At 43.1% G+C, this 25,509-nt stretch overlaps 1 protein-coding gene across 5 annotated transcripts in view; it reads left to right on the top strand.

Annotated features, from left to right (window-relative positions):
* Positions 1–25,509, top strand: part of KDM2B (lysine demethylase 2B) — a 167,201-nt gene that overhangs the window by 40,033 nt on the left and 101,659 nt on the right. For 2 of the 5 annotated variants that reach the window (XM_074973158.1, XM_074973156.1), the window contains exons 5-6: positions 3,985–4,163; positions 8,948–9,054. In XM_074973158.1, the coding sequence (XP_074829259.1) occupies positions 3,985–4,163; positions 8,948–9,054 (286 nt within the window). Of the gene's footprint in view, positions 1–3,984; positions 4,164–8,947; positions 9,055–22,856; positions 22,902–24,571; positions 24,888–24,989; positions 25,285–25,509 lie in introns of those variants that run through there. The other 3 variants (XM_074973161.1, XM_074973159.1, XM_074973160.1) reach the window with 3 other exon arrangements.

Genomic DNA, 25,509 nt, shown 5'->3' with positions numbered 1-25,509 from the left:
TGATTCTGGGGTACCCAGTCTACCCCTTGCTCTTCTGGCTCATGAAGCCATATGCCAGCGATCTCGACAGCACCAAGGAAAGATTCAGCTACTGGCTCAGCAGGTGTAGAATGTGCTTGTAGTAGATTAAAGGGACCCTGGCATTTTTTACTCACAAGATTGGATCTCAGTGAAAAAACATCCCAATGGTTATAGCTGCCAGCTGTGTGCTACATAATATCTGTGAAGCAAAAGGGGAGAAGTTGCGGCCAGGGTAGACCTGGAGCAGCTGTCTGCACGAACAGGCAGACACAAGGGCTATTAGAATTGCTCAACACAGAGCTATGCAGCTCAGGGAGGCTTTGAAAGAGCACTTTAACAGTGAGTCACAGAAATGTATTGTGGTGTACCATGCTCTACCTGGCCCTGCTGTTTTGGGGCCTATTAGGAATTGTGTGTTGCTTGGTGTACATGTATGACTGTAACACTGTCAATGCATCTATTCTGCGGTGCTTGCTGTACGTTTATAAATATTACACTGGGTTTGCCACTGATGCTGTGAGTTGTGTCAGACTGTACAACTCTAACAAATAAATGAGTGCTTTCAGAACTGCTAGGCACTTTGTAGCATATGTTGTGAACTAATAAAGATGAATTATTTTCCAAATAATAGAATTTTATTCAGTAATAAAACCATTGAAAAGAAAAATCTGTGCAAGTTAAAATTTAATAGATTAAAAAACTTAAAACATTAATGGAACAGAACCTAACAAGGGGAAAGAACATTCATATTCATTTTACCCACATATACAGCAACTGTAGCTTTCACAAGTCAGTGTATGTGAAGCTGTGGTTGTCCATAATGTCACCTGGAGTGGAGTGGCAGCAGGGGTAGGGATGTGGAATGTTGAGGGTGGTGTAGGGAGGTGCTGTAGTTGAGTTCTCCATGAACTGGAAAAATAGACAAGCCCAAGATTGTTGACCCTATAGGTTCACAAGAGTTTGCAGCTTCTATGTTGCTGCTGGAGAAGCTACATTACCTTCTGTTGTATCTTCCTCTTTTCCTGCTGGGACTCCTGGGCCTTTCTCCTGTTTGCTCTTTCCTTCTCCAGGCTGTCTGCAGTGTTCACCCTCCAGGCCCCTTGCTCACAGTCTGATGCAGCACTGGCTTGCAAGATCCAACTGAACGTGTCGTTCCAAGTCATCTTTTTTTCTCCTCCTTATCTGGGTCAGGTGTTCCATGGGTGTGGAGGGGGAACCCCTCAAGGCTGCAGCAGCTGCAGATAAAACACCCAGAGGTCAATATAGTCACATTATCAATATAGTCACAATGGAAAGTGAAAGTTAAGATTCAGAACTCCATTCCCTTGCTCCGCTAAAGTTTTAAACAAGACATGCTTATTGACACTTCTGCTTCGGAGTGCTTGTGCCAGTCACAGCATCAGCCAGGGTGAGTGTGGTCTACCAGTGGTGAGGGAAAGGAGGAGGGAATTGCTTGGTTGCATGAAACTATGCGTATAGGGCAATGGCACTGAATAATGGCACCATTTTCATAGGCAGTGGTGATTTTAGCGATATCTCACTCCTGAGGGTAACAAAGGCGCTGCTGCTGCTGGTGTCCCAAAGCTGCCTGGGCCCATGTGTTGCTAGCCTGTTTACTGCAATGACACCTGCTGAAGTTAATGCTGACTGGTGTGGGAAAGAGTCCTAGCATGGAGGAAGAAATAAGGCTACCATCCCTAAAAACCTTTGGGAGAGGACTGCAGAGTACCTCTGCAAGAGTTTCATAGAGATCTCTTAGGAGGATTCAATGGACATCCCTGTGTACAAAAATAAATTGCTCCACATGGTCCCCCTTGTCTAACTCTATGGGGAGGTGGAAAGCAAACAACGTTACCTCTCTTTGTTGTACTGCTACCTCTTCTAGTTCAAGTAAATTAATGAAAAGTTGATAGCTGTGTCCTCTTTAGTTGGGGTTGCCATCAGTACGTCATTGTAATGGGAAGTACAATTACACACTTACCTGAGGTTCCTTCCCCTGCATTGGGCTTACCCATGCTCAACTGCTGGAATTGATTTGGACTCTGGTGGAATCTCAAATGGGTCCTAACTCATGGCATAGTTAGAAACATTGCATGTCCCCCATTCTCCACTACCACCTCCTCCTTGCTGTTCATGCCAGGGACTTTTGGCTCAGGATCCTCGGATGCATCCATGCTGGTTTGCAAGGTGGCTGTGGGGTCTCCACCAAGTATGTCATGCAGATCTTTGTAAAAGCAGTAGGTCTGCGGCTCGGTACTGGATCAACTTTTGGCCTCCCTGGCCTTCTGAAACGCCCGATGCAGTTCCTTCACTTTCATGCGGCACTGCCACTGGTCCATGTCATACCTCTTCTCCTGCATCCTCCATGCAATCTGCTCATAGATGTCCGTAGCTGTGCTTGCACAGCCTTTTCTCCCCACAGGCCTGGGAGATCCAATATCTTATGTCTACTTTTAGTCAGAGTGCATATGGAGGATGTAGTTGGCATGATCAGCTTGACAGTTACACACAACAGTGGAGAGCTGCTAGATGTGCTTGTCAACACCTTCACTAGCACTAAATCCACGCTAATTTTTTTTAAAGTGAAATTTGATTATATGCAAATTATTTTAAATATGGAAATATTAAATAATTTACACATTTATTCACATGATAGAGACTAAATGACACTAACTTCCCCCCTACCCCCCCAAAAGGCAGTAACACTAGAACTTGGATTCCTGAGACCAGACCGAGGAGTTGAATCTTGGTCACTCAACATGCTGCCAAAGAGCGCTAACTGCAGGGCTACTGGGACTGACCCAGATATACATGTTATACATCTTTCTCTTTGGCTATGAAACTTTATGGACTTGGGTTCCTTTCCAGAATCATGATCATGTCTGTCAATGGTATCAGTGCCAAAGGATGTTTTTAATAAAGTCATACGGTCAAAACTGTCATTCTTGCTGAAATATTGCTCCCAAGCACACAATGGGCCTGGTGCTGTAGTTATTAATGAGTTTCTCTGATGGCATTTGCAAACCTTCCATTTAGTTTTAATGCATTTTATTTAGAATTATTTCTTCAGGTATGGAAACTGTATTGGAGGGTGTTTTTTGGAAAGGGATGAGTTTATTTTTTTGAAATCCTTCTTTCTTGGAAATGAGGCATGTCTCTCTTGAGTTCACTCTCTCTCAAACACAAATGAGCTGCTAATTAGACTCATAACTTTTGGGAGAGATGAAACCTCCTAGTGGCCAAAGAGGACTGTATGAAACCGAAGACTGCTGAAACTGCTGTTCAGCATTCTGGAGCTAATGGGACTTGTGCATACTTGAGGAGCTGAAAATAAGCTTGTATCCAGTGAGCCAAATAGAAGGCCCGAAGTGCTTAATGCGCCCCCCCGGAGGTCAAGTAGGAATTTTTCAGAGCATTCAGAATCCCAGAGGTGATACTCAGCACCTCACACGGTCAGGCTCATACACGGCATTTTTCTCTTTGTGGACAATTCTGACCACAGTGTAGTAAAGGCGTCTTGGATGTTTAGAAATGTAGAGGACTATCTATCTATCTTAGCTACTTACGTGGCCCCCATTACCATAGTATCTTAGCTCCTCACAATTGTTGATGTATTTTTCCTCACAACAACCTATGTGAGGTAGGGAAGTAATATTGTCCCCAATTTACAGATGGGGAACTTAGGCACAGAAAAACTAAATTACTTGCCCAAAATCACACAGAAAGTCTGTGGTGGAGCAGGGACTTGAAATCTGGTATTCCAAGTCCCAGGCTGGTGCCCTTCCTCTCTGCTGTCTCACTTTGTGCTGTCTAAGACCAGAGGGTGGGAAGATTTGGGTTCCTCTCGCCTGTTGCCAGGGATACACTGGGATTCCCCAGGAGCCTCAAATTGTGATTGCCCTGGACTTATGAATTCAAAATAAAACAAAATAAATGTTTTTAAAGTGTTCTGTGTGTTTGCAGGAAGCCGTCGGATTGTGGATGTGATGGATGTGAACACGCAAAAGGGAATTGAGATGAGCATGTCTCAGTTTGTGAGATACTATGAAACACCAGAGGCTGAACGTGCGAAACTCTACAATGTCATCAGCCTGGAGTTCAGTCACACAAAGCTGGAGAACATTGTCAAGCGCCCCAATGTGGTAAGGGGTCCTGTTATTTTGTTGTTTGTTTTTAGCCTCTTCACAATCATGCAACTGCTTTACAGAATCGCACGCTCTGTGTACATAGGACACAAATCCCACATCCCTTATGCGGGGCCTGATCCAGGAAGATGCTCAAATTAGGGCTGTCAAGTGATTTAAAAAAAAGAATTGCGATTAATTGTACTGTTAAACAAAAATAGAATATCATTTATTTAAATATTTTTGGATGTTTTCTACATTTTCAAATATATTGATTTCAATTACAACACAGAATACAAAGTATACCATGCTCACTTTATATTTATGTTTGATTACAAGAATTTGCACTGTAAGAAAACAAAAGAAATAGTATTTTTCAATTCACCTAATACAAGTACTGTAGTGCAATCTCTTTATCATGAAAGCTGAACTTGCAAATGTAGAATTATGTAAAAAAAACAAACTGCATTCAAAAATAAAATAATGTAAAATTTTAGAGCCTGCAAGTCCACTCAGTCCTACTTCTTGTTCAGTCTGTCGCTCAGACAAACAGGTTTGTTTACATTTGCAGGAGATAATGCTGCCCACTTCTTGTGTACAATATCACCTGAAAGAGAGAACAGGCGTTCTCCTGGCACTGTTGTAGCTGGTGTTGCAAGATATTTATGCGCCAGATGCGCTAAAGATTCTTATGTCCCTTCATGCTTCAACCACCATTCCAGGAGACGTGCATCCATGCTGATGATGGGTTCTGCTCGATAACAATCCAAAGCTGTGCAGACTGATGCATGTTCATTTTCATTATCTGAGTCAGAAGCCACCAGCAAAAGGTTGATTTTCTTTTTTGGTGGTTTGGGTTCTGTAGTTTCCGCATCGGAGTGTTGCTCTTTTAAGACTTCTGAAAGCATACTCCACACTTCATCCCTCTCAGATTTTGGAAGGCACTTCAGGTTCTTAAACCTTGGGTCGCGTGCTTTAGCTATCTTTAGAAATCACATGTTGGTACCTTCTTTGTGTTTTGTCAAATCTGCAGTGAAAGTGTTCTCAAAATGAACAACATGTGCTGGGTCATCATCCGAGACTGCTATAACATGAATTACATGGCGGGTGAAACAGAGCAGGGGACATACGATTCTCCCCCAAGAAGTTCAGTCACAAATTTAATTAACGCATTATTTTTTTAACGAGCGTCATCAGCATGGAAGCATGTCCTTTGGAATGATGACCGAAGCATCAGTATTCTTGTCAGCAAGTTAAAGATAGTATTCTTGTCAGCAAGTTAAAGAAGTATGGGCTGGATGAATGCACTATAAGGTGGGTAGAAAGTTGGCTAGATTGTCGAGCTCAACGGGTAGTGATCAATGGCTCCATGTCTAGTTGGCAGCCGGTGTCAAGTGGAGTGCCCCAGGGGTCGGTCCTGGGGCCGGTTTTGTTCAATATCTTCATAAATGATCTGGAGGATGGTGTGGATTGCACTCTCAGCAAATTTGCGGATGATACTAAACTGGGAGGAGTGGTAGATACGCTGGAGGGCAGGGATAGGATACAGAGGGACCTAGACAAATTGGAGGATTGGGCCAAAAGAAACCTGATGAGATTCAATAAGGATAATTGCAGGGTCCTGCACTTAGGACGGAAGAACCCAATGCACAGCTACAGACTAGGGACCGAATGGCTAGGCAGCAGTTCTGCGGAAAAGGACCTAGGGGTTACAGTGGACGAGAAGCTGGATATGAGTCAGCAGTGTGCCCTTGTTGCCAAGAAGGCCAATGGCATTTTGGGATGTATAAGTAGGGGCATAGCGAGCAGATCGAGGGACGTGATTGTTCCCCTCTATTCGACATTGGTGAGGCCTCATCTAGAGTACTGTGTCCAGTTTTGGGCCCCACACTACAAGAAGGACGTGGATAAATTGGAGAGAGTCCAGCGAAGGGCAACAAAAATGATTAGGGGTCTGGAACACATGACTTATGAGGAGAGGCTGAGGGAACTGGGATTGTTTAGTCTGCAGAAGAGAAGAATGAGGGGGGATTTGATAGCTGCTTTCAACTACCTGAGAGGTGGTTCCAGAGAGGATGGTTCTAGACTATTCTCAGTGGTAGAAGAGGACAGGACAAGGAGTAATGGTCTCAAGTTGCAGTGGGGGAGGTTTAGGTTGGATATTAGGAAAAACTTTTCACTAGGAGGGTGGTGAAACACTGGAATGCGTTACCTAGGGAGGTGATAGAATCTCCTTCCTTGGAAGTTTTTAAGGTCAGGCTTGACAAAGCTCTGGCTGGGATGATTTGATTGGGGATTGGTCCTGCTTTGAGCAGGGGGTTGGACTAGATGACCTCCTGAGGTCCCTTCCAATCCTGATATTCTATGATTCTATGAAGGGGCATACAAACATTTAGCATATCTGGCACGTAAGTACCTTGCAATGTGGCTACAAAAGTACCATGCAAATACCTATTCTCACTTTTAGGTGACATTGTAAAGTCAGGGAACATTGTAAAGTGCAGTTAGGTAACAAAAAAAAAATCTACATTTGCAAGTTGCACTTTCACGACAAAGAGATTGCACTACAGTACTTGTATGAGGTGAATTGAAAAATAGTATTTCTTTTGTTTATCATTTTTACAGTGCAAATATTTGTAATAAAATAATATACTTTGATTTCAATTACAATACAATATATATGAACATGTAGAAAAACATGCAAAATATTTAATAAATTTCAGTTGGTATTCTATTGTTTAACAGTGTGATTAAAACTGAGATTAGTCACGATTAATTTTTTTAATCGCAGTTCATTTTTTTTAGTTAGTTGCGTGAGTTAACTGCGATTAATCGACAGGCCTAGCTCAAATAGCTGCAACTTCCATCAGCTCCAGTACTTAGGACATCTGTCTTTACCCAAGCAGGTTGCTGTTGTTATTGACAGCAGGACTGAAGCCTAGGGAAGGGGGTGGGCTTCAGAGTCCGCACTCTGGCCCAAGCTGCAATTTCAAAGCACTATTTATACAGTTATTTTTAGAGCATTGGCATGAGCCCTCCTAGCCCAAGTTTGTCACTCCGGTCTGAGAGGTTCACTCCAAAATGCTGTGTACACATGCCCTAATTGACACCATCGTTATAGAATTAATTCCCTGGAGGTAGAGGGTTGTGTGTGTGCTCCAGCATGCTCTCTGCCCACATAAAACAGAGGCTGTGGGTTCAGATTGCAAATCAGGTGAATGCCATGGATAGCAATATCCGGATGCAGGAATTGTATGAGGATCTCAGCTATCTAGCCACTACCTGTGAACACCAGTTCTGTGTCACATATGGCCATGGTATTGGTATGGTATTCATGGAATTGGTATGTTTGCTATTTCTGTGGGCTGAATTATCTCCCATTGGCTCCCTCTGAGGGTTGGGTATGCTATCTACAATACCTGGTAGAGATGGGAAGTTCACTAGCACATAAAATTCTTGCAAAATTGGGTGTTGGGTCTGCCTCTCTATTGGGAAGCTGATCCTGCAGATCATACCATTCTGGAAGTCCTCTAGGGACACAGAGGCAGAGGATTGGCTGATACCAGTAGCATCCTTGAAGGCCCTTTGAAAGGACCCACTGGTAAGGATGCTGGATGCAGCACTGACCTTTACTGGGATTGAGAGGAGATGGCTCCTCTGGGTTGGGCTCTCTAGCTCCCATTACAACAGCTCATTACAAAGTTGCTGGATGGCTTCAGAGGTGAACCTGTATCATTTTGTGACCTGTGACTCAGTTAGGTCTTGCAAAGTCCTCTGAGGCTTATTGATCTTCTTAGGATGGTAAGAATGACACTTCTGAGTTTGAAATTCTTTTACATATTGCCTCCTTTCCTTGAGATGTCTTTTGCTCCACTGTGGCTAAATGCTATACTACAACCTCTGTCTTGTGCTTGACCTTCTTTTGTCCTCCCTTTTTTTGAAACCTGGTTTGTGTGCCTCACCCATTTAATAGAGGTTAAGGTCCAATGGGCCATTAAGATTATCTAGTCTGACCTTCTGCATAACACAGGTCAGAGAACAATGAACCAGAGATTTATCCCTGCTTCACATGCCATGCTGGGATTTGAACCCATTCCCTATGACACCCAAAGCAACAGTTATTTCAGTAGTCCACGAAGCTATGTGCACTCTCCATATCCTTCCCTTCATCTCTATCCAATTCTCTCTCACTCTGTTTTGCTCAGCTCCCAGTATTTGCTCTTGCCCACACTTTTGAAAATATTTGGCCTTGAGACAAGGACTTTGAAGAATTCTGTATCCAAGTGTTGTCCAAGGAAATGTTAGGTAGGCAGTAATGTAATTACTCATGGTGGAATTTGGCCAGATCACCAGGGTGATGTTCCTTGAAAACATACAATATCAGAATAATTCAGTTTTTTAAAATTGTGGTTTTGATGTGCATGATCACAATTTCTGGGATACAATCTACACATATGCAGTTGAATACTGGCACTGTGGTGATCCCACACCAGCAATGGTCCAATCCCAGAAGTGCACTCAAGTGCCATTGAGTCAGAATCTGTGCCCCTTGAATTCAGTGGCATAACTCTCTTTGATTTGAATGTTTGTAGGATTTAGTGGGGAGTTAGAGTGCTCAACCCCTCACAGGTTTGGGTTTCTGATTGAAACAGTGAGTTTTATTAAGGAAGATTTCACCATCTCTGAGCATATGCAAACTGCCAATCTGCCATTGTTGCCAATCACTGTTCCAGCTTTGACTGCTGGGAGTACATCCAACCACATGTTTACTGACTAACCATTGGTTCTGGTGGGGATTTTAGGTGGACTTAGTCGATTGGGTGGATAATATGTGGCCACAGCATTTGAAGGAGAGGCAGACAGATGCCACGAATGCTATTTCGGAGATGAAGTATCCAAAAGTGAAAAAGTAAGTTTCTTCTAGTTTCTAAAAAATTCTAATCTTGACCTCCCTGGTTAATTCCTGTTTGAGCTCACATGCTGGTAGCTGAGGAAGTATTGATTTGTTCAGTGAGCAGGGATGGATGCTAGCTTGACTAACCTGCTTGATCTGTGTAATATTAGTGGTCTTCTACAGCTTTTAAGGAGATTGATTTTGTATTTGGGAACTTTATAATGGATCTTTCATGTTCTTATGGCTTGTCATTGGTTTTATAACTGTGGGTACATTCTGTCTTTCATTCTAAAATACTACATCAAATGCTCAATGTAAAGTTTGGGATTCACTAAATGCAAATAATGAATACTTTAAAAACCTTGAATTGTTTCTTTAATATTTTAGACAAGAATAGCCACTTGTCCTGCCCTGCCCTGAGAATGGCAGGCTAGCTCTGATCTGGAATACTGGATCTTGTTGGTAAAAGAATTGTTGTAATAAATCACTTCTTAGGACAGCAAAAAGGTCAGAGGGAAGAATTGAGCCTTTCATCTCTAGGCTGATGGTTCAAAACCATCCAGGTGATTAATGGCCAAAAGTTGTAACAGACTGAGGACTGTTTGAGCTTGTGCATCTCAGTCCATTTCCGAATGGGTAGGTGTCCCCATTGAAAACTCCATCACTTCAGTTGGTGCTAATTGACTTTCTTGCTGGCATTCTCAACAGAGAAGCCAAAGATATAATAGGCTACAGAGACTGAACTTTCTCACTTCAGAGGTCCTAGTTGAGGCATATTTGAGAGGTAGTATGAGAGAAGCTTGCACTGTCTCTGCCTGTCTTATACCTATTATGTGGATAAACTTATGGCATCACTGCCTCTTATCATGATGTCACTAAGAGGAGAGGAGCTGGGGTGTGTGGTAACTAGCCAAAATAGAGAAAAATTAAGGAAATCTCTGATGAGTGACTGGAATGAAGCTTTCACTCCAGTATTTGATAGTTTACCCCAGTTTGGATGTTTCCCTTGAAACTGTTTTTCATGTAATGGTGGGGAAAAAAAGATTTGGGGCCTGAAAACACACATGGCAAATTTCATAGGATTTAGTATCCTAAGTGAGACATTGGCTAGTGTTAATAACAGAAACAGCAAGTGACCCTTCGAGTGAATGAATATTACATAGTGCTGAACTTTTAAAGTAGGTTTTGTATTGGCTGCCTATTTCTGTTTTAGAGGCATGTTCTAAATGTTAAACGTGGTACTAGAGAGACAAAGTGGGTGAGGTAATATCTTTTATTGGACAAACTTCTGCACTATGTAAAACATGCTACTGACAGCCAGGAATTACTGAGTTCTAATCCCAGCTCTGCTATTAAACCAATCCATGAGGCTTTGCAAATCACTTAGGACCAAATTCTAAACTGTAGTGCCTAAAGTTAGGCAACTAAAATCTCATTTAAGCATTTAATTAAACGTCCCAATTTTCAAATGTGCCAAGCAGAGGAGACTCACATTTGATGTATTTCAGTTGCTAACTTTAGGCACTCAAGTTTGAAAACTGTGATTGAGATTTTCAAAATAGTGTAAGGAATTTAGATACTTTTCCCATTTAAAATGTTTTAAATTGGAAAAGTGGCTAAATCCCATAGACTGCTTTGAAAATCCCAATCTTTGGTGTTACCCTCTCTCTACCTCTGTTTCCCCATTTGTAAAATCAGAATAATATTTACCTACCTTGCAGAGGAATAAGTTAATGTTTGCAAAGTGCTTTGAAGATAGAAGACATTCTGTAAATGCTCTTTAGTATAATAACACAAATCTGCAGGTATCCTTCGGGTGCTGAAGACGTATATACATATCTGCCACAGCACTCATTTTGTTGGCATCCTGAAAAATCCAGGGATCTTAGGGTTAATGAACTTCGTTTGATATTATGCAATCGTTATTTGGTGGTGAATCAGCTTTCTCTTACCTGTGTGAAGTTTTCACTGATCATGTCTTCTTGATTTGAGGAGCTATTTATCTCAATTCAAATGAGTACAATCAAACCTTTCCATCCAGGTTCTTGTGATTATTTCTAATGCCAGAAATAGCTAAAGAGAATCACAGTAAATATCTATGAACCTTGGAATCTATATTCAGGAACAATTTGGTTTTGCTATTATTTGATTTATTTTATCATTTAAATGCTGTTAAGAATTATTTTGGTTTTTGTTGTGTTGGCTGCAAAATAATTGCTGAATTATGTGTGATTTCAGCTGCCAGAAATAAGAACATTACTGTTGGGTTCTGTATCAAGACTGGGGGATTGTTTTCTATGGGGAAAATGCTTAATACATTTCCCCCCTTAAATTAAATTTTAAAATCTTTCATCAGAAAGTTGCATGGGAGAATTTTCTTTGGAATATAAGAATTCCCATGCAGGTCAGAACACAGATCTATCTCATATGGTGCCCTGTCTCTACCACTGACTCTGTACCAGATGCTTCCATGCTAGAATTCCATACTGGACAATTAGGGCCTGATCCAAAGCCCTTTATAGTTAGTGGGGTTCTTTTTATTGACTTTGAAGGACTCTGGATCAGGCCTTTATGAAATAGAAACTTACTTTATCAGTCCTAACTGACAGGGGTTAGGAAGAGTTGTTTTATGCTGTGAGACCTAAGAGAACGTATCCCCAAGTTTTATCCTATGTAGTATAAGTGTGGATGGTCTCATTATTCATATAAATTTCCAGTGCTTTTTTTAAAATCCTACTAACCTCTTGACCTCAATGATATCTAGTCATAATTCGTTTCACTGCTTAATTATGTTTTTTAAAATTTAAATATTTTCTTTTATCTGTTTTAAATATAAACTGCCTTTCACTTGTTCTGGTATTATGAGTGGGTAAATAGGATCAGGTGCTCATATCTTCTCTATACACTCATTTATGTTATACACGTCTGTCGTGTTCATTTTTATATGTCTCATCTCTAAGCTAAACAATCTCACTGTTTTCAGACTCTTCATATTAAATTCTTTTTCTGTCTCTGAACATTTTCATCACCTTTCTCTGAATTCCTATTTTTGCTACCTCTGACTCCAGTTTTACTTCTGTACCAATGGAGTTTCATTCTTTGTGTATTCCACTGCTTACCACAATGTTTATTGCACTCTCCTCTATTGAATGTGTCCAAATTTCTCATAGAAACTAGCATATTTTCAAAGTGAAAGCCAGTTTGTTCTGAGTTACCAGATGGTAATTAACATACAACAAGGGTGTACAGTTAAAAAGTGAAGTGCAGCATTTATTTCACTACGTAGTGACATTAAACACTCGGGAAGGTGAAAGCCCAAGGGCTAGGAAAGGTTCTTATCCAAGCATTCTTCACAAGCCTAATCCTGCGAGGTGCTTAGCACCCTCAATTCTCATTGACTTTGGTGAGAGTTGAAGGTGCTCTGCACTTTAATAAAATGAAACAGTTTGTTTAGGTGCCTAAATATGAATTTGGTTTCTAACTTCAAGGGACTTGACTAAGGTCACACAGTGAGTGAGCGGCAGATGATCAAATAAAATCCAGGCACTCTGTCTCCCGGTCTCCGACTCTAGCCATTAGACCATGCCACCCTTACATTTATTTGTATTATAATAGTGGCTAAGAATCCAGTCAAGGTTCAGGGCTCCATTGAGACTGTACAGATAAGAAATAAAAAAAGACAGTCTGTGCCCAGGAGAGTCTCAGTCTACATGCCAGACATGATGCAGCAGACAGACAAAACAGACAAACTGGGTGGAGATGCGGATGAGAAGCCTATGGAGGGTCACAAAGGTGGAAGTGATGTAATTGCAGTGACAAACTAGCAGCAGCTTTTTGAAGGGGCATGATGGGGGTCAGTGTGACTGGCATCAGGACCATACAGGAATGGATTACAGTAAGTAGTTGAGGTGCAAGATGATGAGGACTGAACAGTCTATGTCAGTGCTGGTATCTGTGTGATGCTGCTCCTTAATTTTAGAAAAACACTGGTGTTTATATCCTGTGCATTCCTGACTTCTGGAGTCTAGAAATGGGACTGTTCCACTCTGGTCCTGTCCTTAAGTGTCGTCGTAATACTGGGAGCTTGCTGTATGCTATACCCACCATTAGAATGATCCTTACAAACAGAAAGCACTCCAGTGACAGTGATTATGATTTTGCAGACACAGATGGTATCACCAGACACAAATGTCTGTCTTGGCTACTGTGTGTAAAGTTCTGTGCTGGGAATGGAATTAGAGAATGCTCCATCTGCTCTGCTGGTTCAGTTATTAAAATGCACTTGGAGACCTCCCTGGCTTTCACTTGGATTTGTACCATTAACTTTTTAAAAGAATTTTATGTTGTGAGGTTCTTATTTGCCCATAAGTAAATGACTAATATCTGAGAGAGAACCTAGCAAACTGCAGTAGTTGGGCAGCCATATTAGATCAAAACTAAAGTAAAATATAAAAGATTTTCTAAACACCACCTCTAATTTAAAAGAATAATAAGATACAAGTAGTTGGGGGACTGAATAGCTAAATGATAAAGTGTCTTTCATTCTCTTGCTCACTGATTTAAATTCAGGCCAGGTTAATAGAGTTTGAAAATCGTTACAATGTGACGCATGTTCGGTGGCTTATGTTAAATGAGTTTAGGAGGTCTCAGTCCAGCTTCTAGTGCCATTCACATCACAGAAAACACTACCAAATATTGGCACAATCTGCCTGCATTGGTCACATTTTCAGCAGAGAGGCCCCTGGGTTGTATGGACATGTCAGTAGAACTCCTCGTGTGCCATAGAGGTGGCCCCTGCAGGTCAGGGTAGACAGCATAGGAAGGTTGTGCTGCTGCTGCCCCTTTTGTGGCTACATGGGGAATTCGATTTCCAAGGTTGTCAGTTTGGCACGCTCCATCACCACTGACACCCACATTTAAAACCAAACAAAACCCTAACTATTTTTTAAAGAAGATTTTTCTGAATAATAAACCTGAATAATTAACCAAGAGGGACTCTGCCCTCTGGGCAGTGTGATGACAATGTTTGAGCCCCAGGAGATAACAATTCAGAATATGAATGAATGCTTTGCAAAAAAGCAAGATTTTCAGAGCTTTTATGAGAGTAAGGACTGTGTTTTATTAATATAAGAAATGTATAAATATTATGGGCCAGATTCTTGGCCCCACTCTCCTCCTTTTGCACTACTCAAGTGATGTGACGAGGGCAAAAACTGCTTGTAGCTCCCTAGCTGGAAATCCACCTGGCATAGGGGAATCCTCAGTGAGCATAGAGCCATCATGGCTGGTGCCTGCGCCAGGCATCCCCTTTAGCCCAGCATAGGGGCTGGGGAGGGAGCATGGTCAGCGTGAGATGGGCTGGCCTCCAAGCTGGATTCTGTCTCCTATAATGCACAATGGCTATGCAACTGCCTTGATGTAACCCACCCCTCACCAAGAGGGGAGACTGGAACATCATGGGAGATGTAATTGACTAGAGAGCCTGTCCTTTGGAAACAAATGGGAGCATAAGGCACCTGAGCTACACCTCCCATGAGGCACTACAGCAGTATTTCTTACTTGGGTTTTCTATTTTTCACCAAAAACTAAACATTTTCCATGAAGGGGGGAAAAAAACCCTAGTTTACAAACAGCTGAAATATTAAGCCAGTGTTAAATCTCCCCCAAAAGATGGAATAAATAACAACTTTCCTTATGAGCACTCTGAAACTCTCCTGGTTTCATTTATGTTTTCATATCCTGAGCTGCACCTTCTGTGTCAAACTGTGAGCCTGATCCTGCAAACCCTTATTTTTATGAGTAGTTGTTATTCAATGAAGTAGTCCCATTGAAGTTAATGGGACTAGCTGACTGAATAAGCATTACTTACCTGAGTAAATATTTTCAGGATTGGGCCCTATATCATTAGATTGGCAAGACTATTTGCAAGGTAGTAGTAATAGAGACATTAGCACAATTCAGAGTCATGGGTGTGGTGAAATAGTGACAGATGGTTCTAAAAACAGTTGAGAAAAATAATTAATAGATTTTGTGTTGCGGGAAGATTTTTCAAAGGGTTAGGGATCGACAACTGCACTTTGTGCTTTAGAAAATTTCCCTTTTACTTAATAATTGACCTTAGCTATTATAGAATAAATCACTGCTGTCTTTTGTTAAACAAAGATGGTGTTTCCCATACAAATAATTCACCTATCCACTAAAATAAGATGCTGGTCTGATTTCATACCCTGTATCAGGGTCAGTCTTATTCCTCTTCTTTTTGGCTATGTTTCATCAGTACATGCCAATATAGTCATCCCTTTGCTGAACAGGGGTAGATTTAAGCATGTGATTAAATATTTTGCTGAAATAGAATCTAATTATGAACTGGGGTGTGCCTCTCGAGGCAGAAATTTGTCCACTGTGTGGAGGGGCTGCTAATGGATTGTGGAATTGGTGATCCTGGAATACAGGCTGACACGGTTTCAGAGTAACAGCCGTGTTAGTCTGTATTCGCAAAAAGAAAAGGAGTACTTGTGGCACCTTAGAGACTAACCAATTTATTTGAGCATAAGCTTTCGTAAGCTACATGCGTATGCATCCGATGAAGTGAGCTGTAGCTCATGAAAGCTTATGCTCAAATAAATTGGTTAGTCTCTAAGGTGCCACAAGTACTCCTTTTCTTTTTAGGCTGACACTGTGTTCAGCATGCTGTATTTCTGATGGTGCTTTCTCTATTTTTTATGAATTGCTTTTGGTATGAAAAGCACTATATGATTATAATTATTCTAAGTAAAGGAATATTAGGCTGATATCCACATCCATTGGATAACAAAGCTTTTCAGACATGATTGAACAGAGTAACACTGTGTCAGAAAAAGCAGACATCATTCTGGCATGTATTAGCAGGATAGGGTTGCCAACTTTCTAATCGCACAAAACTGAACACCTTTGCCCTGCTCCTTCCCCGAGGTCCCATCTCCCGCTCACTCCATCCCCCCTCCCTCCATCACTTGTTCTCCCCCATCCTCACTCACTTCCACTGGGCAGGGGTTTGGGGTGTGGGAGGAGTTGAGGGCTCCGGCTGGGGGTGTGGGCTCTGGGGTGGAGCCAGAAATGAGGGGTTCAGGATGTGGGAGGGGGCTCTGGGCTGGGGTTGGGGTGTGGAAGGGGGCTGTGGGCTGGGGCAGGGGGTTGGGGTGTGGAAGGGGGTGAGGGGTGTGGGTTCTGGGAGGGGTTTTGGGTTCAGGAGGGGGCTCCAGGCTGGGGCAGGAAGTTGGTGCAGGAAGAGGTGCAGGAGGGGGTGCAAGAGGGCGGCTCTGGGCTAGGGCCAAGAGGTTTGGGTGCAGGAGGGGGTTGGGTGTGAGAGGAGGTGAGGGGTGCAGGCTCTGGGAGGGAGTTTGGGTGCAGGAGGGGACTCAGGGTTGGGGTAGGGGGTTGGGATGCAGGAGAGGGCGAGGGGTGTGGGCTCCAGGAGGGAATTTGGGTGCAGGAGGGAGCTGGGGCAGGAGCTTGGGGTGCAGGCTCTGGGAGGGAGATTGAGTGCAGGATGGGGTTTGGGGGTGGGAGGGGGTTCGGGGTGTGGGCTCTAGCTGGGCAGCGCTTACCTCAGGTGGCTCCCAGAAGCGGCCAGCATGTTCGGCTCCTAGGCGGAGGGGCCAGCGGGCTCTGTCCACTGCCTGCCCCTGTAGGTGCCGCCCCTGCAGTTCCTATTGGCCATGGTTCCTGGCTAATGGGAACTGTGGAGCTGGCAGTTAGGGCGGCGGCAGTGTGCGGAGCCCCTGTGGCCACCACTGTGCCTAGGAGCCGGACATGCTGGCTACTTCCGGGACCTGCGCGGAGCCAGGGTAGGCAGGGATCCTGCGTTAGCCCTGCTGTGCTGCCGATTGGAGTTTCAGCAGCCTTGTTAGCGGGCTGACCACAGCCACCAGGGTCCCTTGTTAACCAGGTGTTATGCTCAAAAACTGGATGCCTGGCAGCCCTATAGTAGGAGTGTTGTAAGTAAGACACGAGAAGTAATTCTTCCGCTTTACTCCACTCTGACTAAGCCTCAACTGGAGTATTGAGTCCAGTTCTGGGCACCACATTTCCGGAAAGCTGTGGACACATTGGAGAAAGTCTAGAGAAGAGCAACAAAAATAATTAAAGGTCTAGAAAACATGACCTATGAGGGAAGATTGAAAAAATTGGGTTTGTTTAGTCTGGAGAAGAAAAGAATGAGAGGGGACATAACAGTTTTCAAGTACATAAAAGATTGTTACATGGAGGAAGGAGAAAAATTGTTTTCCTTAACCTCTGAGGATAGGACAAGAAGCAATGGGCTTAAATTGCAGCAAGGGTGGTTTAGGTTGGACCTTAGGAAAAAATTCCTAACTGTCAGGGTGGTTAAGGACTGGAATAAATTGCCCAGAGAAGTTGTGGAGCTCTTTAAGAGCAAGTTAGACAAACACCTGTCAGAGATGATCTAGAAATACTTAGTCCTGCCATGGGTGCAAGGGACTGGATTAGATGACCTCTTGAGGTCCCTTCCAATCCTACGATTGTATGATTTGTTCTCAGATTAATGCATTAATCTCAAACACCATATTATATAAAGCTCACAGAACTTGCAGTAGTTCAGAGCTGGCTGAAATAACCATCAATATTTCAAACAGATACTATTGTCACAAAGATAAAGATGTGTGTTGCACTTTGACAGGTACCAAATGACCCTTATGATCAGTATTTGCCAGGGTAGACTGGGCTGGTTTGCTGCACATTGGCAATTTAGCACATTCCCTGGGGACTGCTATTTTATGCACATTTCTTTTTTTTAAAAGGAGTTATTTGGTTCTTAAAGTTCAAAGGTAACCTTGTAAATGTATGTCAAGTGTAAGCTGTGGTAGTGAGGTCTACAGGCAGCCTGAATTTATAGCACTGAGGGTATGTCTACACAGCAAAGAAAAACTTGCAGCTGCCTGAGCCTGGAAGTCTACACAGCAATGAAACAGCCCCACAGCCCAAGTTGGCTGGCATAAGCCAGCCACAGGTTTTTCTTTGCTGTGTAGACATACCGTGAGAGGCATGAATTTCTTCAGTTCCTCTCTCTGGGCTGTTAACAGCAAAATCTTAGGGTGTACATTATTTTCTTACTAGTTCTGTTATTTTCTTTGTTGGGCCTGTGCTGTAGTAGGTGACTTCTGGGTACTCTTCTGGCTCTGTCCATTTGTTTCTTCACTTCAGCAGGTGGGTATTGTAGTTGTAAGAACGCTTGATAGAGATCTTGTAGGTGTTTGTCTCTGTCTGAGGGGTTGGAGCAAATGTGGTTGTATCGTAGAGCTTGGCTGTAGACGATGGATTGTGTGGTGTGGTCTGGATGAAAGCTGGAGGCATGTAGGTAGGAATAGCGGTCAGTAGGTTTCCGGTATAGGGTGCTGTTTATGTGACCATCGCTTATTAGCACCATAGTGTCCAGGAAGTGGATCTCTTGTGTGGACTGGTCCAGGCTGAGGTTGATGGTGGGATGGAAATTGTTGAAATCATGGTGGAATTCCTCAACGGCTTCTTTTCCGTGGGTCCAGATGATGATGTCATCAATACAGCGCAAGTAAAGTAGGGGCATTAGGGGACGAGAGCTGAGGAAGCATTGTTCTAAGTCAGCCATAAAATGTTGGCATACTGTGGGGCCATGTGGGTACCCATAGCAGTGCCACTGATTTGAAGGTATACATTGTCCCCAAATGTGAAATAGTTATGGGTGAGGACAAAGTCACAAAGTTCAGCCACCAGGTTTGCCGTGACATTATCGGGGATACTGTTCCTGATGGCTTGTAGTCCATCTTTGTGTGGAATGTTGGTGTAGAGGGCTTCTACATCCATAGTGGCCAGGATGGTGTTATCAGGAAGATCACCGATGGATTGTAGTTTCCTCAGGAAGTCAGTGGTGTCTCGAAGATAGCTGGGAGTGCTGGTAGCGTAGGGCCTGAGGAGGGAGTCTACATAGCCAGACAATCTTGCTGTCAGGGTGCCAATGCCTGAGATAATGGGGTGTCCAGGATTTCAAGGTTTATGGATCTTGGGTAGCAGATAGAATATCCCAGGTCGGGGTTCCAGGGGTGTGTCTGTGTGGATTTGTTCTTGTGCTTTTTCAGGGAGTTTCTTGAGCAAATGGTGTAGTTTCTTTTGGTAACCCTTAGTGGGATCAGAGGGTAATGGCTTGTAGAAAGTGGTGTTGGAGAGCTGCCTAGCAGCGTCTTGTTCATATTCCGACCTATTCATGATGACGACAGCACCTTCTTTGTCAGCCTTTTTGATTATGGTGTCAGAGTTGTTTCTGAGGCTGTGGATGGTGTTGTGTTCTGCACGGCTGAGGTTATGGGGCAAGTGATGCTGCTTTTCCACAATTTCAGCCCGTGCACATCGGCGGAAGCACTCTATGTAGAAGTCCAGTCTGTTGTTTCGACCTTCAGGAGGAGTCCACCTAGAATCCTTCTTTTTGTAGTGTTGGTAGGAAGGTCCCTGTGGATTAGTATGTTGTTCAGAGGTGTGTTGGAAATATTCCTTGTGTCGGAGACGTTGAAAATAGGATTGTAGGTCACCACAGAACTGTATCATGTTCGTGGGGGTGGAGGGGTGGAAGGAGAGGCCCCAAGATAGGACAGATTCTTCTGCTGGGCTAAGAGTATAGTTGGATAGATTGACAATATTGCTGGGTGGGTTGAGGGAACCATTGCTGTGGCCTCTTGTGGCATGTAGTAGTTTAGATAGTTTAGTGTCCTTTTTCTTTTGTAGAGAAGCAAAGTGTGTGTTGTAAATGGCTTGTCTAGTTTTTGTAAAGTCCAGCCACGAGGAAGTTTGTGTGGAAGGTTGTTTTTTTTATGAGAGTATCCAGTTTTGAGAGCTCATTCTTAATCTTTCCCTGTTTGCTGTACAGGATGTTGATCAGGTGGTTCCGCAGTTTCTTTGAGAGTGTGTGGCACAAGCTGTCAGCATAGTCTGTATGGTATAAAGAAATGGCATACTAGTGGCACCTTAGAGACTAACCAATTTATGTATGTTATGTAGATTGTAATGGATTTTTTACCTTCAGTCCTTTTGGTACAATGTCCATCTGTTTGTATTTGGAAAGGAAGATGATGTCTGTCTGTATCTGTATGAGTTTTTTCATGAAGTTGATCGATTTCCACTCCATACAGCTAAATGCAGTGCCTTGCATAATGACAGGTTTCAGAGTAGCAGCCGTGTTAGTCTGTATCCGCAAAAAGAAAAGGAGTACTTGTGGCACTACAAAAGGTTTTCTTCGCCTCCCTCCCCCTCCCCCCCCCGCCCGCTCTCCTGCTGGTAATAGCTCATCTTAAGTGATCACTCTCCTTACAGTGTGTACGATAACACCCATTTTTTCATGTTCTTTGTGTATATAAATCTCCTCACTGTATTTTCCACTGAATACATCCGATGAAGTGAGCTGCAGCTCACGAAAGCTTATGCTCAAATAAATTGGTTAGTCTCTAAGGTGCCACAAGTACTCCTTTTCTTTTTGCGAATACAGACTAACACGGCTGCTACTCTGAAACCTGTCATTAAAGTACCTTGTGTGTATAACATACTTAATGAATAATTGGCCAGGCTTGTCAGGCCACACTCTCAACTTGATGGCATTTCTCTGTCTCTTATGTGATAACTTTTGAATGCCACATTTGATCAATTCCAAAATTATAGAGAGTGTTCTAGGCGTTAGTGGCTATTGATTTTGGGGAACACCGAAAGGGAGAAAATGGGGGACACATGGATCTCCCGCCATCTTGTTAGCACAGCCACAGCTTCCAGCACATCTGCAATTGTCTGTAATCAAACAACTTGTTGATAGCACCCGTTATCACTTTCCAATATGACAATACCACCATCTTATCTCTGCCAATCCTCCCAAATTAGTTTAACATGTTGACAGCCTGAATGACTAATTTTCCAGACAAATCATAATGGGGGAAGGAAGGGGAGGCATGCGCACAGGCCCTGGGGTGGGGGAGATTGCAGGACCTTGGTCGGGGGAGGGAATAGGGATACACAGAACTCCTGATGAAGGGGGGGAAGGGTTGAGGGACTCTGGTATGGGGAGAGAGGGGTATGTGGAACCCACACAGAGACCTTGCCTTCGGGGGCAAGGGGGACACAGCCCCAGGCATGAAGGAGGGGTGAAGGGGAGAGTTGCAGGGAATTCCTGAAATAGAGTGGAATGGGAGGGTGGCAGACAGGGAGCTTGTGGGGTGGAATGAAGGGATGCAAGGAGACGCTAGTGTGTGCAGTGAACAACCTTCAGAAGCTATGAAGTGTGGAACCTCCTAATTATTAATGGTCTTGCTGTAAGTGGTGCTTTGTTTTAATCGGATTTAGAAGGAAGCTGGGCTGTCTTCTATAGGAAAAGCTGGTTACGGATCTAGCTGCTCTATTCCTGACTTGTGTAGTATGATAGGAAAGAGAATTAATGTCTATCGAAAATAATGTCCTGGATGGCCCACTGTCCTGATAATGGTAAATGTTACTGATCTTGCACATCCTGCCCAGCAGGAGGTGTGCATGCATCCTACCATGTGGGAGTGTCTGGTTAGGTTTCCTGGTGGGATCCCTTATTCACTGCGCAAGGTGGTGGTGGTGAGGAGATGGAATGCAAAATATCATGTCATGCAGGAGAGACACTAATAGCTAGATTTCCTGAGTGCTAAGTGTGCTGGTGAGCTGGGTTCAATTCTCCCTTCCTGCTTCTTGGAACCACTGTGCAGCCTGAACTTTATGTCCTACTTACAAACCAATGTCTACTTTGGTCCAATTGAAGGGAAAGGTGGGCTGCAGTACATGAAGAATTCAGCTTCGCGGAACTTGAAGCTGTGCTGTGAGAGCCTTGAGGGAGCTGTGTAGCTGCTCTCTTTAGGCACAGGGATAGCCACTGCCATGTGGGGCCTTTAAGTGTACTGGTGTTGAGGGTGGGGTGGAGTACAGGAAAGCAAAAGGGTCTGGGTGTGCTGGCCCCATGTCTCCTGGGTGACAATGGTTTCTTTTGTCTTGTGGTGTAATTTGTGGCTTTCAGTTACAGGGAGTTTAGTTTCAAAGTAGCAGCCATGTTAGTCTGTATCCGCAAAAAGAAAAGAAGTACTTCATCGGAAGTGAGCTGTAGCTCACGAAAGCTTATGCTCAAATAAAATTGTTAGTCTCTAGGGTGCCACAAGTACTGCTTTTTTTTAGGGAGTTTAGTGTCACTCAGTGGGTCAGGCAGTTATTGAGGATTCTCCTAAAGGTGCCTATTGTTTCCTGTTGTTTTCTTCCATGTCACATTTTCAGATGCACTAAGTAAAGGCTACAGTAACAAGGGGAGATGTCAGGAGCTGTGTGTTCAGGATCCACCATGAGCTTTGGCCGCAAGAGTCAGCTCCCTTGGAAGTATCAGTGGAATTGTTAATGGACTGTGTGTGTGAGCTACCTCGTTTAGGAAAGACAGTACTGTTAACAAATAAACCAACTGCCTCTCTTATCTCCCCCTCACGACTACCTTGTGCCTCACAGAACACAGAGCACCAGCCACTGCTTGTTTTAAAAAAAAAAATCCAACAAATAAACAGAAAGCTGTAGCCTGCTTCTGCGCTTTGGTTTGGCACTTGTAGTTGGCTCATGATTTTGTGGTATTCGGTTTCAGGCTTAGGGATTTCAACCAGCCGGGGTTTGCTCCTGGGAGGAAGGAAGAGCGAGCTATACTTTTCTCATTGGCCCGAACAAAAACAGAAGCATCTGCTGGGGTTTGGGAGTGGTTTATGGGCTGAGCTTAGTGGCAGGGGAGTCCTTGTAATGCCAGAGGGAATAGAGCCGTGTGCTGTGCTGTACTTATAACGAGAGAAAAGGAAGGAACTGAGCTCGGGGTAATGGACTTATGTGTGTGTGTTTGCTTGTGTGTCTGCCTCCTGAGTTTCTATGCATGTGCCTCTGCATCGCTCTGTTTTCAAGTGTGTTTGTAACTCAGTGTTTGTCTGTTTCTGCCTTTGTTTCTCTGCATGTGAGTGTCTCGTGTTGCTGGTGGGCTTGAAGCTGTGAATGTGGATTTGTGTGTCTGAACATAGTATCTGTGTTTGCTTTGAATCTGTCTATATGTTGTTCCTGTGTTTGCCTAAGGGGTTTTCTCCATCCGTGCTGTTTCTGTATTTGTTGTTCTCTTTGCTTGTGAGTTTGTGGGTCTTTGTATGTTGTCTCAATGGGTACTACATTTCCCCAGATCTTTTCAGAAAGAAAAATATAATTGTGCATCAACTAACTGTTGAACAGTTTCAGGATACTAGAGAGAGCACAAAATAAACTCTAGCAGGGAAAGGGAGGCTTTTAAAAAAAACAATACCCTAGATTACAAGCAGCTGCATATTTTAAAAACCCAGCCAGGGGTGTGTAGTGAGATAAAGTTGAGTCTGCAGGGACTGGAAATTGCAGTACTTGTGAAGAAACAAAGCTTGATTAATTGTTTGTGCTTGTATTGGGGGTGTGTGTGTGTGTAACTCTGACGAGATTCTCTATGTCCTACTTAAAAGTGCGTTCCTACATTCACGTTACCTGCTCCGGCCCAGAATGCTTAAGGCAGAGACTAGAACTGTAACTGAAGGAAGCAGAGCAGATGTTGTTTCTAGTTTCCTTTCATCGCGGACATTTTGTTGTGGAAAAGCTTAAAAACTTGAGCTCTCTAACCAAATTAGCAGCCGTTAATGTTGAGAAGCTGCCAGCTGAGGTTAGAGTGGTGTCTGTGTAAGATTAGCTGTAGCATGGAGCTGGGCTGAGGAGACCATGTGACTGCAGTGTACATTGGAAGAGGAAGCTGTAGAGGTCAATGCAAAGGCATTGTGCCAGAGTCTGGCAACAAGGGAGATTGCTGTATGGCGGCAGATCGCTTTTCAGACTCCTAACGCTTTCATTAACTGTTTGGTGTTGGACAGAAGCATCCCTGTTAGATTAACAACAGAAATTTAAGGATGGAATAACTCGTTTGTGATTGGTTTCAGTTGTGGATGGAAAGAAAAACTGATCTTTCCAAATGCTTTGTAGGTTTTATTAACCACCGTTTGAGGATCTTTCACTGAATCAACCTTTCTTGGGAATGGAAATTATTCTGTTTAGAGGAGTTTCAAGACAACATGCTATTAAAAGAAAAAAAAGTTGAATGTTTCCAGCTATCTCTGCATCAGTGTGTTCTCAGTTGCAAAGCTCATTGTGAGCATTTTGTGGTTTAACTGGAAATTTAATTAATTTTTTTCCCCACCTTCAGTACAAAGAGACAGCCTCAAGTTGTAGGTTGAAGGTTATTTAAAAACAAATAAAAGCCCAGGAAGTATAGAGAGGGCCATTTGCAACAATCCAAAGTATCTGACTATCGACGGGCAATCCTAGGTGGGCAGTATTGCCTTGGACAATTTGTTTTAATTTGGTATGTTTGTAATTGATTTTGTGGAGACTGAAAATAACGGAGTCTATAATAATTTGTGTTTGATTTAAAAATTTTGTTCTTCCAATGTTTGTCAAGACCTCCTTTGAATTGATACATTCCAGGTTATTTTTGTTTTATTAGCAATTATTCTACATCTGACTTTCTGCAGGCTGGTATAAAGAATGGAAACTTCCTTTATAAGCTTCTTTTTTGTTTTTAATTTCCATCTGACACGTAGTCAGCAGCATCCTGGGAGAGGAGAATAAAAGGAGAGATTTAAAAAAAATGTATTTGGGAATGAAGGACTCATATTTTGAAACGGAGCATATTTGGAGTCTAGACAGCTTCTTGGCTAGCTGTGATTTTTTGAAGTATCTGAAATACTCCAAGGGTGGAAAAATCTCTATCGCTGCTTCAAAATGCTGCTGAAATTCCAGAGTGGGTAAGAGGAGAGCATTATTATTGTACAAGGAGAGGTTTTAATTGTGAGACGAAGGCACAGGACTTTTTTGAAGCACACAAATTGACTGTCTTCATGACAGCATTGCGTATCATTCTGTCAACTCCAGCACTGGATGGGGTTGCTAGGCAGCAGGCTCTTATGTATCCAACCTCTCTCTGATTTGCTAGCCTTCTGCAGACACATGGTAAGGTCCTTTCTAGCCTATCATCTAGAGGGACTTTTGCACGCCGTCTGCATACAGCTGAGATTCTCTACCTGAATGTGATGAGAAAAAGACACAGTTAAATGAAACCTTTTTTGATCACTTTCTGATACTGTTTCCACAACTTAAAAAAAAAAAAAAGCCATGAAAGGGCGACTGGAACAAGGAAAAGAGGTTAGTGGGTTAAGTGGTGTGTGTGTTCTCCATTTGCAAAAGGTGCCTGTTGTGAGAAGGGCGGCTGTAATTCGGCCATTAGTTACAGATGGTGGCTGGAGGCTCGAGATTCATGCAGTGAGCTGAGAGCCGTTGTATACCTTTGCAGCAGAGTTGACATTAAACTGCTCTGAAAAAATAGATCTAGAGGGCACAAAATGCAGTGATCTGGTACTTTGGAATACT

Source organism: Natator depressus, chromosome 15 (assembly GCF_965152275.1).
Source record: "Natator depressus isolate rNatDep1 chromosome 15, rNatDep2.hap1, whole genome shotgun sequence".
Classification (NCBI taxonomy): Eukaryota; Metazoa; Chordata; order Testudines; family Cheloniidae; genus Natator; species Natator depressus.
This window is presented reverse-complemented; position numbering and strand designations above follow the sequence as displayed.